This window comes from Alnus glutinosa, chromosome 8, assembly GCF_958979055.1.
Source record: "Alnus glutinosa chromosome 8, dhAlnGlut1.1, whole genome shotgun sequence".
In the NCBI taxonomy this organism is placed as follows: Eukaryota; Viridiplantae; Streptophyta; class Magnoliopsida; order Fagales; family Betulaceae; genus Alnus; species Alnus glutinosa.
In genome coordinates this window covers 2,522,528-2,538,466 of record NC_084893.1, presented here as the reverse complement: position 1 = coordinate 2,538,466, position 15,939 = coordinate 2,522,528, and the positions used below count along the sequence as shown (strand labels likewise).

The 15,939-nt window shown below is 36.6% G+C and overlaps 2 protein-coding genes across 2 annotated transcripts; both read left to right on the top strand.

Moving 5' to 3' along the window:
• The first annotated feature begins 939 nt into the window (after positions 1 to 939).
• On the top strand, positions 940 to 5,925 carry LOC133876026 (probable UDP-N-acetylglucosamine--peptide N-acetylglucosaminyltransferase SEC). Its single transcript, XM_062314330.1, has 11 exons — positions 940 to 1,260; positions 1,569 to 1,788; positions 2,178 to 2,270; positions 2,357 to 2,458; positions 2,554 to 2,721; positions 2,801 to 2,889; positions 3,369 to 3,490; positions 3,682 to 3,863; positions 4,164 to 4,448; positions 5,075 to 5,222; positions 5,355 to 5,925. Exons 1-11 carry the CDS (start codon positions 1,076 to 1,078, stop codon positions 5,726 to 5,728), a joined length of 1,968 nt encoding a protein of 655 aa, XP_062170314.1. The 5' UTR covers positions 940 to 1,075; the 3' UTR covers positions 5,729 to 5,925.
• Positions 5,926 to 7,576: 1,651 nt separating this feature from the next.
• On the top strand, positions 7,577 to 14,100 carry LOC133875526 (CBBY-like protein). Its single transcript, XM_062313692.1, has 9 exons — positions 7,577 to 7,946; positions 8,377 to 8,447; positions 8,758 to 8,916; positions 9,655 to 9,721; positions 10,133 to 10,228; positions 10,619 to 10,665; positions 10,962 to 11,042; positions 12,605 to 12,757; positions 13,774 to 14,100. Exons 1-8 carry the CDS (start codon positions 7,629 to 7,631, stop codon positions 12,726 to 12,728), a joined length of 963 nt encoding a protein of 320 aa, XP_062169676.1. The 5' UTR covers positions 7,577 to 7,628; the 3' UTR covers positions 12,729 to 12,757; positions 13,774 to 14,100.
• The last annotated feature ends 1,839 nt before the right edge of the window (positions 14,101 to 15,939 follow it).

Below are 15,939 nucleotides of genomic sequence, written 5' to 3'. Positions count from 1 at the left end.
TTTTAATCAATTTTAGAATCTATTATCTTCATATATAATACAATATACTAACACAATGAAGATAATATAAAAGTAGCTAATATAAACATAACAAAATTTAAATTTAAATTTATTTAATAAAAAGTAAGGAAAAAATATATATTAGCCCCCCAAACTACTACCATTTTTTCGAATGGCCCCCCAAACTACTAAGGCTTGCACTCTGGCCTCCCAAACTACCAACTCTCCATTTTTTGGCCCCCTCCGTCAGTTTATGCCGTCTAAATGGATGAAAATGAGTCACATGCACGACATGTGAGTTTTTAAGCCCAAATAACCCAAAAATACCCTTCTACTTACACTTGAAATTAATCCCGTATTTTTTATTTCTTGTTTTTCACTCCTTCGCAATAGGTCGGGTTATATACTGGGACGGTCCACTAATTCTTGGAGAGGTTGACAACTTTCAAGCAGTGGAGGTTGGAGATAGCTTAATTCCGTTCATTTCACGATGGACGTGCACTAGCGAACAACGAACAAACCACCACTCCGATGAAAATGCGAGTGTTTGTGAATGATGAGAAGGACCCGAGAGCAAACCCACGGCGTCGGACTATGCATCTTTGAGTCTAGTTGGACAGCTCCTGCCCGAATGGCATTTTCGTAATATTGTGTTCTTCATGTTATTTTCTCAAAGGGAAAATCTAGTAATTTCACGTTTAAAGAGTAGGGCATTTTCGAGAGTTTATATACTGTTAAGTCTCGTGCACAACACATAACTCATTTCCATCCATTTAGACTGCATAAACTTACAAAGAGGGCCAAAAAATGGGGAGTTGGTAGTTTGGGAGGCCGAAATACAAGCCTCGATAATTTGGAGAGCCATATGAAGAAAAAGTTGTAATTTGAGAGGCTAATATATATTTTTTCCAAAAAAATAACCTTGTCCTAACTCCAGCCCAACTCGCACAAAACTCTGGCAAAAGGGGAAAAAAAAATCAAAACGAAACAAGAAAAACCTAATCGACGAAACCAAACACAGCCAAAGGCAGCTCTACTCATGTTCCTTCTCCATCGCTGGAAGTGAAAGCATAAAATGTCCGAACCGTACCCAATGCCTATAAAACCACAACTCGGAACCGCAGAGAGCTTCGTCGAAGAGAACCCGAAGAGGCTGTCGCAACAGCTTCCCAGGTTCGTCGTTTTAGCCGACCTTAACGTCGACCCTCCTGAAGCGGACGGCGACGATTCCGTTCACGTGTCCGCCCCAGACCTCACCAGGTTCCTCTCTGTCTTCACCTTATCTAAACCTTCTTATGTCATCCAATTCTCTTTTTCATTTTCTTTTTGCTCTTTTTGTTATTTATTGCCCTCTGTTTGATTGCTTAGAAAACCCGAGGAAAATGATGTTTTGAATTTTTTCTAGGGCATAATTTGTGTAATAATGATTATAATTCCGATAAGCTAAGCCGAGGAATACTGGCAGGCTCAGTTTAGGCCAGTTTTTACCCTTTTCAGGTCGCAGATGATGGAAAATCTGAGACTTTACAATATTCTACTGAAGACTGGTTTAATTGTATAATATGTAGGTTGAGTAATGAGGAGAGCAGTCAAGACAAGAGTACGGTGATTTACAACGACTGTGAGACCATGGAAGGTGAAGTTAAACGTTCGAACAAATCGGGGAAATGCCGTTCAAGGAATAATAAGGTAGATTGCTCTCTTGATTATGGAGCAGATGCTGATGGCGAGCAGCATGGTCAAGGGGCTCCTTCGTCGCGTGAGGAAAAAGTTAGCAGCCTAAAAACTGTGAGTTCCCCCCCTCTTCGATCGGTCCTGTATCTGTTTTTCTGATATTAATTAATGCATGTCTGTGTGTTGCATGGATGGTTATGTATATGTAGTTTACTAGGTTTGTGTTTTATAAGTTTGTTCCTTCTGCCCGACTATATTGGCGGCTGGCTTAATTTAATTTTTTGCAAGATATTTTACCATTTTTTTGTTTTCCAATTACTGCTTTTTGTGCCTTGAATTGATATCTCATAGAAGTTATGATAAGGCAATCTATCAAATGTGATAGATTTCAAAGGCACTGGGCATGCTTGTGCTCCTCCCTCCCAATTTACAGGGACTCCCATATGCACGCTAGTTAAAGTTTCTGCAATGTAGTTATTGATGTACTCAGTTCATGCTTGTAGGGGTTAGTTCATGTCGCAAGGAAGATGCCCAAAAATGCTCATGCTCAGTTTATACTTGGCCTAATGTACCAAAGGTTGGGTCAACCTCTGAAGGTAGGCTTTGAAACTGACTGTACTTTTCGTTTTAATTTATAATATGCATGCTACAAAAACTTCATCAAGTTCTAGAACAATATTAGGCTGTTGTGGCGTATGAGAAGGCAGCGGAAATCTTGCTCCGCTCTGAGGCAGAGATCGATAGGCCAGATTTACTTTCAATGGTTCAAATTCACCATGCACAGGTGCAGTAATCCTTATAACTGTAATGTAGTCTCCAGTGTATGTAAATGATCCTATTAGTTGCTAATATGGTTAACATGTTTTGTTAACTGTGTAGTGTCTTATACTAGAGAGTTCAGTGGATAATAACTCAGATAAAGAACTTGAACCTAAAGAGCTTGAGGATATTCTTTGTAAACTGAAGGAGTCAACGCAATCAGATATGAGACAGGCTGCTTTATGGAATTCCCTAGGCTTGATACTTCTTAAAACTGGTCGTCTACAGGTATAAGTTTGTTACTGTTTTTGTTCACGGTTGCATGTTCCTTTTCATGGTCTGATATGAAATTTTTTGTTTTTGGTAGAGTGCTATTACGGTTCTGTCATCGTTGTTGGCTGTTGCTCCAGACAACCACGATTGCCTTGGAAACCTTGGGATTGCTTACCTTCAATGGTAAGGGGTGATTATTATACCATCTTTTTTTTATTATTATTATTTTTATTATTTTATAAATGAGGACAGAAGTGTCTCTTAAGATTTTGTCGCCATGGTTGCTTAAATTAGAGGGATGAGGGAATCAATACTGGCACACTGAAAGCAAATGGGTATTTAATTTATCAATATTTATGGTAACATTTATGATACTATGGGTTAAGCTTTTAAATGATTAGTCATCGTCACATTGCTAACCTCTTGTGATTTTATGTTTCCTTCATTTTGCTTTGTGGTAATAGACTTGTTCATTTTGATCTAGTTTTATACATTTTCTTTACAATGATATAGCTGGTATGTAACATACCCAAAAAGTAACGGCTGGGATTAATCTTCATATCACAACATTGACCAGTATGGGAGCAACATTTATAGTGTTTTTTATTTTCTAGTATTATAAAAGTTTCTGCTTTCACAGTCGAAACTTCTCTGCCCTGCAGTGGAAACTTGGATCAATCAGAAAAATGTTTTCAAGAGTTGATCTTAAAAGATCAAAATCATCCTGCTGCCCTAATCAACTATGCGGCCCTTCTTTTGTGTAAATATGGCTCAGTTGTAGCAGGTATGCTTTTGAAGAGTTTGACTTCATGTTAGATTAACTATATTGATTTGTTACTCAAGTGTGCTTACTGTGTAGATTTGTATGGTTCTGGTGGATACATTTCAATCTTTGTGGAATATTTCTTTATTTCCTCATTAATATGAGATGGTTTAGAAGCCTTAATAAATACATCTGTCTTTCTAAACTCTCAGGTGCGGGGGCAAATGCTGGTGAAGGTGCTGCTGTAGAACAGGTTACAGCTGTCAATGTTGCAAAGGAATGTTTGCTAGCAGCATTGAAACCAGATCCAAAAGCAGCACATATATGGGCGAACCTTGCTAATGCATATTATATGACTGGTGATCATAGGAGTTCTGGAAAGTGCTTGGAGAAGGTGCTCATGGCTCATTGCTAAAGTCATTTATAAGTTATTTTTGAGGTTGTCTATTGGTCTCCTTATTCTTTGTGGAAAGATTTTTATCTTGGTTGTCTGAGATTTTTGATTAACAGTTGTCTGTCTGAGAATAAATATTGGATATCTATTTATGTGCATGCATTAAAAATTACTAGCTTTTTACTTGTGCATTTGTTTCAATTCAATTCATTTCAGAAAAAAAAAAAAAGGGTTTGTCTGTTTTTTTAACTTGTGGGTTTCAATTGGCATAAGCTGTTTCCTTTTTCTATTGCTCTTTAGGCAGCAAAAATTGAACCCAATTGTATGTCTACCCGATATGCTGTTGCGGTGAACCGAATCAAGGATGCAGAAAGGTCTCAGGATCCTGGTGAACAGCTCTCTTGGGCTGGAAATGAAATGGCTTCAATAATAAGAGATGGAGATCCTGTTCTGATTGATCTTCCCGTGGCATGGGCAGGGCTTGCCATGGTTCACAAAGCACAACATGAGATTGCTGCTGCATTTGAAACTAAACAGAATGATTTGATGGAGGTGGAAGATCGTGCTGTTAACAGCTTAAAGCAGGTATTTTCTGACTTCTCAGGACAGCTTTTGCACATAAGAGCCATCTTATATGCACTTGGTATATATCTTATTGATAATTAGTCAATGATGCATGATACAAGTAATTAGCCAGAGTAGATATTCACAAAACATTTACTTAATAATATTATCTACTTCTGCAGAACTTATGCCTTAATACATGTCAATGTCAGTGATTTTTTATTTGCTGGGGAGGAGGAAAAAGGGTTGGGGGGGGGGGGGGGGGGGAGAGAGAGATTTTTTACCAGAGTTATTTCTAGTGTTCTGGGAATACAACTTAAAAAGTCTTTTCCCTTGCGATTTTAACATTTTGAAGATTGATGATTATGCATCAAATTTCTTGTGTTCGAGTAATGATTTTGAGTTGCAAATTGGTTCCTTGTACAAGGATACGGGTTTCAACTTTGGAGAACAATAATTCATTTAATTTATTCAAGTAAATGTGTAACAGCTCATTGATATTACCTAATACTGATGTAGATGATGGGCTAAAACCAAGCATATGGGATTGTTTTCCATTTCCATCAATAATGATGCTACTAGGATTCTTTTTAGATAATTATATACATTTTCCTCGCCATTAATCCATGCATCTATGTTGGAATTAGGCTGTAGCAGAGGATCCAGATGATGCTGTACAGTGGCACCAGCTCGGCCTTCATAGCCTCTGCACTCGACAATTCAAAACATCACAGAAGTTCCTGAAAGCTGCAGTTGCTCGATTGAAAGAGATCAGCTTTGCATGGTCAAATCTCGGTATGTGCAAGCTCATGAAAATTTTTGTATATCTAGTTTCCATCTCATCCACCTCCCAGCCCTCGGGTGCGCACGTGTGCCAGTGCTTTCTTGTAATATGTTAATCTTATAGTTCTATATTTGCATCACTAGGTATCTCACTGCAACTATCGGGGGAGCCATCACAAGCTGAAGAAATGTACAAGCGGGCCTTGGCGTTGGCAACAACTGAGCAAGCACATGCTATATTTTCCAACCTCGGAAATTTGTACCGTCAGCAAAAACAATATGACCGTGCAAAAGCAATGTTTACCAAGTCACTTGAGCTGCAGCCTGGTTATGCTCCGGCATTCAACAATCTGGGTCTTGTATTTGTTGCCGAGGGTTGCCTGGGGGAAGCGAAGTATTGTTTTGAAAAAGCCCTCCAGGCAGACCCATTGCTAGATGCAGCCAAGTCCAACATGATTAAAGCAGTGTCCATGTCTAGACTCTGTGACGGCTTCACCTCGTGTCATCTTCGGGACTAACATTTACTGTAGTGAAGGTAGGTAGTTTCTGACGATCATGAAATTTGGTTGTAAAAACTGTATATCGTTGAAAAAGGAAATCTGATTGAGCATGTCTTTCGCTGTGCCCCTATGGCCCTATGCTATGTTTTGAACTGAAAAATATTCTTCATTGTTCTCAAAGAGTGCGAAATTCTATTGGTTACCTTTAGCCTGAAGCATCATTGTTAAAAATTGCTGTGGGTGCTACAGATTTTATTTTTAGTTCTTTACAAATTAACGTGACAGTGACATAAACATCACTATAATATTCTTTCTTCTTGCTGTGATTTTTTCAGTTTTACCGCGTCAGTCAGTAAAACAATTAATTATACTTATCAAGTTTTGTTGCTTAATTTTTTTCAATGAGTTTATAAGTGCATTATAATAAAAGTTGTAGTATTTTATGCATTTTCTCATTGTTAAATCCGAATGATCCAGCTCTAACCTGCTTCTGTAGCCCATTAAAGTTTCCTTCTTATCTCTATTTTTCTTAACCCACTCCCGCAAATGTTTACATGGTGGATATTACAAAATACACCAGAAAACACATTAGTCATGATCATGGCGGCAGCATCCACAGTTACTATGGCCATTACAAATTTACAAGAGAACATGGACTTTATGATGCCAAAAAGGGCTACACAAGTATTAGCAAAATTCTTAATGCAATGAAATTCTCATATTGCCCATAAAATAAAATAAATAAATATATATATATATATATAAAGTTTGGCTTGCATCCAATAAAAAAATTATTTGAGATCCCACCTGCAAAAATAAGCGCGGGAGAATGCAATATTGGGAAGAATTGTAGTTTTTTAAGTGAAAATAATTTCCAATGTTTATTTTTGCACAATTTTTAGTAATTTTTTCAATGGAGATGAGCCAAAATAATTTATTTATTTATTTATTTTTCACACCATCCATAAGAGGAAGAATAGAGAGAAGCGGACTCCACTCAAGAAAGACTGAAACCAAGAGAATTTCCGTTTTGGAGAAGAGCTCAGCTAGACTATCCATCATCTGTAAAGCAATAATTCCTTAAATAGTAAGGCAAGTAACAAACCAAAATGGATAAAAATGATTGACGTCTTGACATGGAAATGACAAGACTGAGAGTCGCACCGAGCAACACACTACTGAATTCACATCATCCATAAGAGGAAGAACGGAGAGAAAGGCCGACTCACGGCTCAAATCCTATATTCTCATTTGTCCACCTTTCTTTTAGCTTTAACTAAATGTGTTGATTGTGGTTTTGAAGATAACTTAAGTGCCCACCACCTTCTGCAATGTTGGAGGGACCAAGAAAGACTACACCGATATTGAAGTCTTCAATAAGTTTAGAAGGTGAATTTTGTATTATCTAATTGACTGGCATTTTTCTTTTCTTTTTTCTTTCTATTCAAACGGGGAAAAGGGAAAAAGAAAATCGTGATTTCTTAAGCTTAGAGGTGATTAGGGATTGTTCCAAGACAGACGCAAGTATCTCTTGTTTGAGTTGCCTAACATGACTCTCATAAATATTAGAAAATTACACCAGAAAACACATTAGTCATGGTCATAATTTGCAGTAATTTTTTCGATGGAGACAAGCCAAGTTAAAAAAAAAAATTTTTAAAAAAAAGTATAAGAAAATTCCTGAAAATTTATTACAAAAAAAATAAAATAAAACTTGATTCGGGGAGTTTCTCAGTTGGGCTTTTGCTCTAAGGCCCAAGTTCTCAAGGATGTGAAAAACAAACAAACCAGCACAACAATGGGCTTCAACCCCTGCTTACCCACAATGTATTTGTGGTTTAACGGTGGATAAGTTGGGGACACAATACCGTTGGACGCACCAAGTGCCGAGAGTGAGAGAGAGAGAGAGAGAGCTCTAATGGCGTCAAGCACCTTCTCTATTTCCTTGGCTACATTTTCTTCTCCAGCAGCTTTGTTCTCCAACACAAAGACCTCCATTGCTTGCCTCAAACCCCATGAAAGAGCCTTAGCATCTTCACTACTGGCTACAAGAACAAGCATCTACTATAAGACTTCAAGAGCCAGACCAATGAGCTCGAGAGACAGTTCTAGGGGGGTCACTTGCTCAGCTTCTTCTTCGGCTCTTCCATCGGCTCTTCTTTTCGACTGCGACGGCGTGCTCGTCGATACTGAGAAGGATGGGCATCGTGTCTCTTTCAATGACACTTTCACGGAAGTATGCATGTTCTCTTGCTTTTTTCTTTCTCTCTTTGTATTATGTCTTTGGTTTGATGGTTGATTGGTGTGGTATGGGATGGGAGTTTGAGAAATTTATTGAATTTTTTAAATGGGTTTTCTTGTTTTGGTGGATTTTGGTGGATGGTTTCTTTGGGTTCTGAGAAAATGGTGTTCAAGAAGTCGTATATGCACTATAAAATTCTCCTCTAGGGAGAGATAAACGTCATGTATTTTAAGGGATGAACAGTTTCAATTAAAGAATGTCGTTAATTAATAAATTCTAGTCGTTCGGGAATGGCTGAAAATGGCGTCGTATTAAGATGGAGAAATTAGCTCTACTCTGTATTTGCTCTGATGGTATGTAATGACAGATGCCTCCATAGGATTCTGGATTAATCTCAGTTAATATACTCTAACTTATTGTTCAGAGAGAACTTGGTGTTACTTGGGATGTAGACTTGTACGGCGAGTTGCTCAAGATTGGAGGAGGAAAAGAACGGTAATGTCTTCTTATAAACCTTATAAGGGTGTTATCTCCACACCTTTTGTGGATACATGTTTGAACATACTTGTCTAATCCATTAACTTTAGTCCAAAATTAATGGTGAAAAAGAGAGTGGAAAAGACATTTTCCAAATTTTTACAGCTTCTTCATCTTACATTGGCCTCACAATATATCTGTCATGCACTGAGCTTGGCTTTTCTTTTCTATTTGCATTCTTAGCTAAGTAGTTTATGTGTGGGCCAAAATCTTCTATGTTGTAGAACTGTGAAGAGAATTAGTAGTTAATTGATTCTGGTCTTTGTAGGATGACAGCCTACTTTAACAAGACCGGTTGGCCAGCAAAAGCTCCAGAGAGTGAAAAAGAAAGAAAGGAGTTCATAGCTTCACTTCACAAGAGAAAGACAGAGCTGTTCATGGCCCTTATTGAGAAAAAATTGCTCCCTCTTCGGCCGGGTGTTGCAAAGTCTGGTTACTTGTCCGATCTTCTGCTTATCTTCGCACCTATAGCATTAATAGTTGTCTTTGGTTACGCATTAATCTTCTTCTTATACTGGAAATCTAAATTTGACACTTACAAGTAGGTATCATGAAATAAATTCAATCCTGGCTAACAGTCATCAATCTTCCAAGTTAGTAATGACCACATATGCACCAGTATGATTCTATGTGTCTTTTCAGTATTCATCTGATTGTGAAGTTAGTTATAAGAATGGGTGCTAGCTGATGATCCAAACTTCAAATTGTTGGCCTTCCCATAAGTGGTTGATTAAGTGGAAATATGTGTCCCTTTAAATTCATGATCTTGATCCTTAAACTTCGATCCAGCTAGGTTCCATAAGTCATCAATGACGTTACTGACATTTGATGACGTAGTGCTTCTTTGATTTCTTTATTCTCATTAATTTAAGGCAGGCAACATATACTATTAGTGGGCTGATTCCATCGTTCATGCTGAGACATGTTTTTCCTTCACAGTTCTCTGGAGCTACCATATATTGGGGAATTGTGATGAACTTTATAAAATCAATTCTGTAAGAACCTTCTAGCGTTCCATATTTTGAAGTGATATCTTATGAATATGACCATGGTTATAATCCAAACAAAATGGTTCTGTGAAAGTAGATCAGCAACCTTGTCTGAGAAAAGATTTTAGATCTCCAGAAATTTGACTTTGGTGTATTTCCCTTATCAAATTACACAGGCTGATTGATCAGGCTTTAGAAAAAGGAGTCAAAGTTGCCGTTTGTAGCACTTCAAATGAGAAGGCGGTATGCATAATCAGGTTCATAATTGTATTGCTTGTTTGATTAGTTTTCCATGACTGAAGATAATCCATAACAAATATCCAGCATTTACTGTTTGAAACAGTTCAAACCAGGATATTATGATGGGTCTGAATGTCATTAATTTTAGAATCCGGGTTCTTGCATGTCAGATGGTTCCTATCAATACTGTTGAATAATGGTTGAGGAGACTGATAAATGAAACTAAGGGGTCTCATTAACATTATGTTTAATCAGCATTTGCACTCTACAATTATGTTCATATTATACTTTAATGCTAGGATTGATAGTTCGTAACCTTGTTTTCTGCTCAAGTTAATTTATTGGTGAAATGTATTATACTGATTCTTGAACCAGATCTTATGTTGACAGCTAAACTATATGTGTTTATTTTAGGTTTCTGCAATAGTATCATGTTTGTTGGGACCTGAGCGAGCAGAAAAAATCAAGATATTTGCAGGAGATGTGGTTCCCCGCAAAAAGCCTGATCCAGTAAAAATTTCATCCCTCTAAGACTCTGTCATTAGAGTAAGGTGGTGTCCAGCCACCATCTAAGTTTCATATCATTTGGTTGTTAGGTTATACTTACTCTATATTCTAGGGTGCAACTCCATATGGAGAAGTAATCATAAAGTAAGTTGGAAACTGTAAGGGCCTGAAATGGTAAATCCTTCATGTCCCATAGATGCAACAACCTGACTTAGTTTTACAATTCAGAAACATAAGAGACTGCCTTTAATTGCCATTTAAATAAGAGGCTCATGCTACTAGAGCAACTCTCTTACTATCTAATCAGTTTGAGTTCACTCAGTTTGTGTGAGTGTTGAAAAATAATGAGGATGCCTTTGTCAGCCACTAAACTGTATTTCTTCCTCCTGACAGGCCATCTATGTATTAGCAGCCAGCACTCTGGGTATTGCTCCTTCAAGGTATTGCATCTTTAGGGCCAAAGTGACATCTGATGCTAGAATGATCATTTTAATGAGTGTTGTTTATGTTACATACTTCCTGGATGGAGTTAGATCAATACATGCATTTACTAGTACCTGAATTGATTTGCTAGGATTAATTAAAATAGTATTTAATTTACTGTAAGCATACTGCTAGTAATCTTGTACTAACTTCCTGTCCAGCTGTTTATTGCTGTTCAAACATGTTTAGCATGTCCTTTTCTGATTAAAATCTTTATATTTGTCTAGAACTCATATTGATTATTTTTCTACAGTTGTGTTGTGGTAGAGGACAGCGCCATTGGCCTTGCAGCAGCCAAAGCTGCTGGAATGAAGTGTATCGTAACAAAGAGCGGGTAACTTATTGTACTACTGTATCAACAGAAATGTTGTGCTTACCATTCCCTTATTTTTCCTAGGAAATTTTGTTCGCCAATAGGCATTGTATGTCATGAAAATGACTAACCTACCTAGGAGATTTTTCCGTTTATATCCCAAACATTGTGTCAGCATGCTGTATTATAGAATTATTTGTATAGTTTGTGAGGGATGAAGTGTGGATGTTTAGCCTTCCTTGAAAAAAAGTGTCCTGCCCGAAATCAAAGGATGTCATCTTCTTTGTGGTGGAGTGTAATGGTTTTGTTCTGAGAAAGGAAAAAAGAAAGAAAAGAAGAGCCAAATTGATTATAGTATCTTAAAAAATCTAACTTGTGTTGCAAAATTATATATATATTTAATCATTAGACATAGCTCTATAGCACTTTTCATGCGTGAATCATGGTGTGGGGATTTTCCTTGACAATCAATTCTGGGAACCTATTTAGAAAGAATTGCAATGAAAAAAGTGCTTTGTTGAAGGATTATGTTTACTGGGAAGTCAGTCGAGAGCTGTCTTTTCTTTGGTTTCTTCAGGTCCCCCCTTCTCCTCTCTCCCTTCAGGAAAGAGAGTTTCTTTAAGATCATGAGTAAAGATCAATCTCCTAGTTTGATAACTTTGTGGAAGTGAGAATACATTGGATGCTTTTGTTAGCTTCGAAACTTTTTCTGTCTAGCTCTTTTTTGAGACGCTAATATTGGGGGATAGTGATGGCTAAGGTTGGGAGGCTTGGATTGTCGAACATTACCTCTGGAGCGAGATCTTTTTGCTTGGGCAGCTGCCACTAATAAAATTTTGATGGTGGATTTATTGATGATAGGAGTTGACGGATCTCAGATAGATGTTTATCTTTTGCTTTGAGGGAGATACTTGAGGAATTTCTCAATTCAAATACTTTTTGTTGGGGTTGATGGGTCAGGCTTTACTAGCTTTGAGAGTGACACATTTAGAGGAGCATTTGGAAAGAGTTAAATTGGAGAACAATTGCCACTGCATAGGTACCCTTTTTAAAGCTCAAGGTGCGCCTTTTAAGAAATCTATATCTATGGGCCTAGCAGAACTTCCTCAGGCTTTTTTCTTCAACTTTTGGACAGCTTATATTTGGTTGAGCGACATGGGTAGTTTATATTGTGCTGCAAATATTATGCATCTGAGTTAGAACTTGCTCATGGATTTACATGCCAAATGTGATCCAAATGACCCCCCTCTTCTTTCTAAAATCATACATAACAAGTCTTCATTGTATACTCATCCCTGATTGGTTAATTATTATATAAAGATAACCCATATCTATATAAAACCACATGAACCATCCTTAATGGGAACATGGCAACATGATTTCCTTTTTTGCTTCCCACCATGGAAATTCAGCGAACTTATCTTTTTCTACATTTCTTTGAAATGTCTGTTAAATTTTACTGTCAGCATTAGCTTCCTTCCTTCTGCTACCTTGTATAACCAATTATTATTTAAACTCTGAATATTCTGGTCTTTAGTGTAATCATTGACAACATCATTTCATGCCTTAATCTCTGGTTGCAGCTACACAGCCGATGAAGACTTTTTAAATGCAGATGCAGTCTTTGACTGCATTGGAGATCCTCCAGAGGAGTGGTTTGACTTGTCATTTTGTGGAAGCCTTCTTGAGAAGCAATATGCTAGCTAGCTCATATAATTTTCATCAACTTTATTCAGGTATTATTCCACTTGGTTTTACTCCCTTTGCTAAATCTTTAATTTTAAGCCTATTGCATGTTATTCCTCAATGCTGATTGAGTCAAGCTCAGAATTTAAAGAGATGCCACCATGCTATCTAAATTTTTATTCTAGATGTTACTGTTATTCTACAATTGGCACTAAGTAGTCCATCTCTATAGTTAAAATCTTTCGAAAGTTTGCTCTAAAAGGCCTTGCATTAACAAGAAATTTTTTTGCAACTACAATCTATGAAACATTTTCCCTTGTGGCGTCTACTCTCTCTGGGTTACTATGGTTGCTCCTTACATGAATAAGAATTCCCTATCATAGTGCTTGATTGGTATCTCAGGGAATCAAACCTCAAAATAGATTACTTGTAAGCTAATTTCATAAGGCATAAAACAACAATGTACATGAATACTCATTTACCCAACAAAAAAAAAAATGCTGGGTAACTTCAAGGTGACATTCTGTAAAAACTATAGGCTCGTTGGATAAAACCTTTTAGATAGTGTTTTTTGCTTTTTGGTTGTAATGTGACGTAAATATGGAAGTAGTTTTAAGTATTTTGTAAGTGTTTTGTATGTTGAGTTGTTTGCTATACATTTGCTTTTAAGCAAAAAACAGTCATAAAAAACATTGTCAAACAAGCCCTATATTTGATAGTGATCCCCATTAGAGAACAAGAAACCCATCTGTTAGATTGTTTGTTTCATTTCATTAAAGAAACCCTTCTCTGCTATTCCATCTTGGTTTTTGTGCATAAGCCATAATTTCTATTAGATATATTTGACATCAATTGTATATATGTTATTTCTAGATGGAATCTATGTGAGCCTCTCATTGAAGATGTTGTCCATGCCCTGCTATGCTATTTAAACTTATCAATAGGCAATAATGGGTTTTTATGGAATTTTAAATAAAAGTCGTGTGCTTATCATTTTTGCCTTCTAATAATGCTTCTTCTTTTTCTTTCTCTTTTTTTTTTTTTTTCTTTTTTTTGGCATATTCAGATCCCATACAATTATGGTTGCATCCGCTTTCTGTTCTTATTTCAATGGAAAAGCTCACATTCGCTCTGTTTGTCAGCTCATTTAGCTTGAGCATAGGTCAAACTCGCACACTGTGGCTAAGTATTGTGCTTGTCAATTGTCATCAATCTACCAAACCAAACTTGTAAATTTGTAATGATGGCCGAGCTCAAGCAGCATGGAGGTCTGACGAGTTGGGCGTGTGCATAGCTCATAAATTCCACAATACTTAGAGTTTGTTTGACCTTGCGATTTCGCCGGTCAAAAGTGCGTTTTTAAATAAAATTGTGAAAATTGTCTTGTTTTGCAGTGAATTTTTAAAAAATGGCAGTTCAAAAAGTGGATAATGGGGTGCATTTACAAAATAAAATAAAATAAAATAAAAAATGCACGATTTTAAAATATCAAACTGCAATTTTATCAAACATTTAATTACATTTTAAAAAATCGTATTTTTAAATCACATGTTCTGAATGTTATTTTTTAAATTGTGCATTTTGAAACCGCAAAACCAAACGGACCCTAAATATGGCCGAGAATTATAGGATAAATGATCCTCTCATATGAAAATATATAAGAAGAACTTCAATTAAGGGTACAGAACTATCGGCCTATTTGATTTGAAAAATTATGGATTTACAACACCACCACAACAATTACACAACAGCCCCTCACATGGGGTGGGGACCGGAAAATGTTAGATTTACAACACCAATACAACAACTGTACAACAATTACTCACATGAGGGTGGGTCTCACATACTGGGGTCCACCCTCATGTGAGGGGTTGTTGTGCAGTTGTTGTATTGGTGTTGTACAAAAATCAAATCCCGTGGGGACCAATGTGTGGAGCCCACCCTGATGCGAGGAGCTGTTGTACGATTGTTGTACCGGTGAAGCGTAGGAATCAAACATCTTTCCATCACTTAATTACAATACAAAACAAATAAACAAATAAATAGAGTCTATATAGCCAAATAAAAAACTATAATTTCAAAGAAGAACATAACAATAAATCCAATTTTTCAGAAAGGGAATGCAGAGTTACATTTTAGTAATATAATTCCATAAAAATCGAATTAGAAAGAAGGTCAAGATTTTGAATTTAGAAGACACTGGGCGTGAAGATTCGACTGTGCAGCTTAATTAATTTGACCATTTTAGAGTCAGTAAAAAAGAAACATTACGAAATACATAAAATGAAAGAAAATACATCATCAACCTAAGCCATGTTTGGCTTCCAAGAAAACTCATGAAAATATATACATAAAGAGAAAAAAACAAGCACAAGATCTTAGGGCATGTTTGGGTAACAATTGTTTTTTTGTTATATTTGATTATTTTTCAAAAACATGTTTGAGTTGTTTTTTAGAATTCAAATTCTACTCAAATTTTATCCAACTTTTTCTAATTTTGTCTCAGGTTTTCTAAATCATCCAAACATAATTTCAAAAAACAAATTCTCTCGATATTTACAATTCTTCAAAAAATTACACACCCAAATGACTGAACGAGCCACTTCAAGTAGGCGACTGGACTGGAGTGCTTTCATCAAATGATGCATGTAGGCTAAGCCATTCCCATCCCAAGTGGTGGCCTGGTCTGGAAGAGATTCACATAAAGACTATTGCTATCCGGGGATATCTTTCTATGTTAGCTAGCAGGGGCGGGCTTTTCTATGGTAGTCCCGCTGCGGAAAAGTTGCTTTGTTAGTTGGCTTAATAGCTTGCTTGGTCCGATTGTTCATGTTGCTAGTCCCGCTGCCCTTATCTACTCAAATCCCGAACCCATGCTAATGTAAGCGATTTAAACAAAAATGGGCATTGGAACCTTCCTCCTAGCTGCATAATGGCTAAGCAGTGTATAATGCAAGAGATTGTCCTGTATGCCGTTAGGGTGTGCGATTTTTTGAAAAATTGTGAATACCGAGAGAATTTATTTTTTGAAATTATGTTTTGATAATTTAGAAAACCTAAGACAAAATTATAAAAAGTTGAATAAAATCTGAGTAGAATTTGAAATTCTAAAATACAGTATTTGAAAAAGGTACCACCGAAACATGCCATAAACCATCCAAACATAATTTCAAAAAACAAGTTTTCTCGGTATTCGTAATTTTAAATATAATACAAAATAGTATAATACAAT

Excerpts from the sequence above, each read along its gene's own strand:
- LOC133876026 (XM_062314330.1), top strand. The coding sequence starts at position 1,076 with ATGTCCGAACCGTACCCAATGCCTATAAAACCACAACTCGGAACCGCA. Across the intron at positions 1,261-1,568 it reads TCCGCCCCAGACCTCACCAG|GTTGAGTAATGAGGAGAGCA; the intron begins GTTCCTCTCTGT and ends TATAATATGTAG. Across the intron at positions 5,223-5,354 it reads CTTTGCATGGTCAAATCTCG|GTATCTCACTGCAACTATCG; the intron begins GTATGTGCAAGC and ends TTGCATCACTAG.
- LOC133875526 (XM_062313692.1), top strand. The coding sequence starts at position 7,629 with ATGGCGTCAAGCACCTTCTCTATTTCCTTGGCTACATTTTCTTCTCCA. Across the intron at positions 7,947-8,376 it reads TCAATGACACTTTCACGGAA|AGAGAACTTGGTGTTACTTG; the intron begins GTATGCATGTTC and ends CTTATTGTTCAG. Across the intron at positions 10,666-10,961 it reads CTGGGTATTGCTCCTTCAAG|TTGTGTTGTGGTAGAGGACA; the intron begins GTATTGCATCTT and ends ATTTTTCTACAG.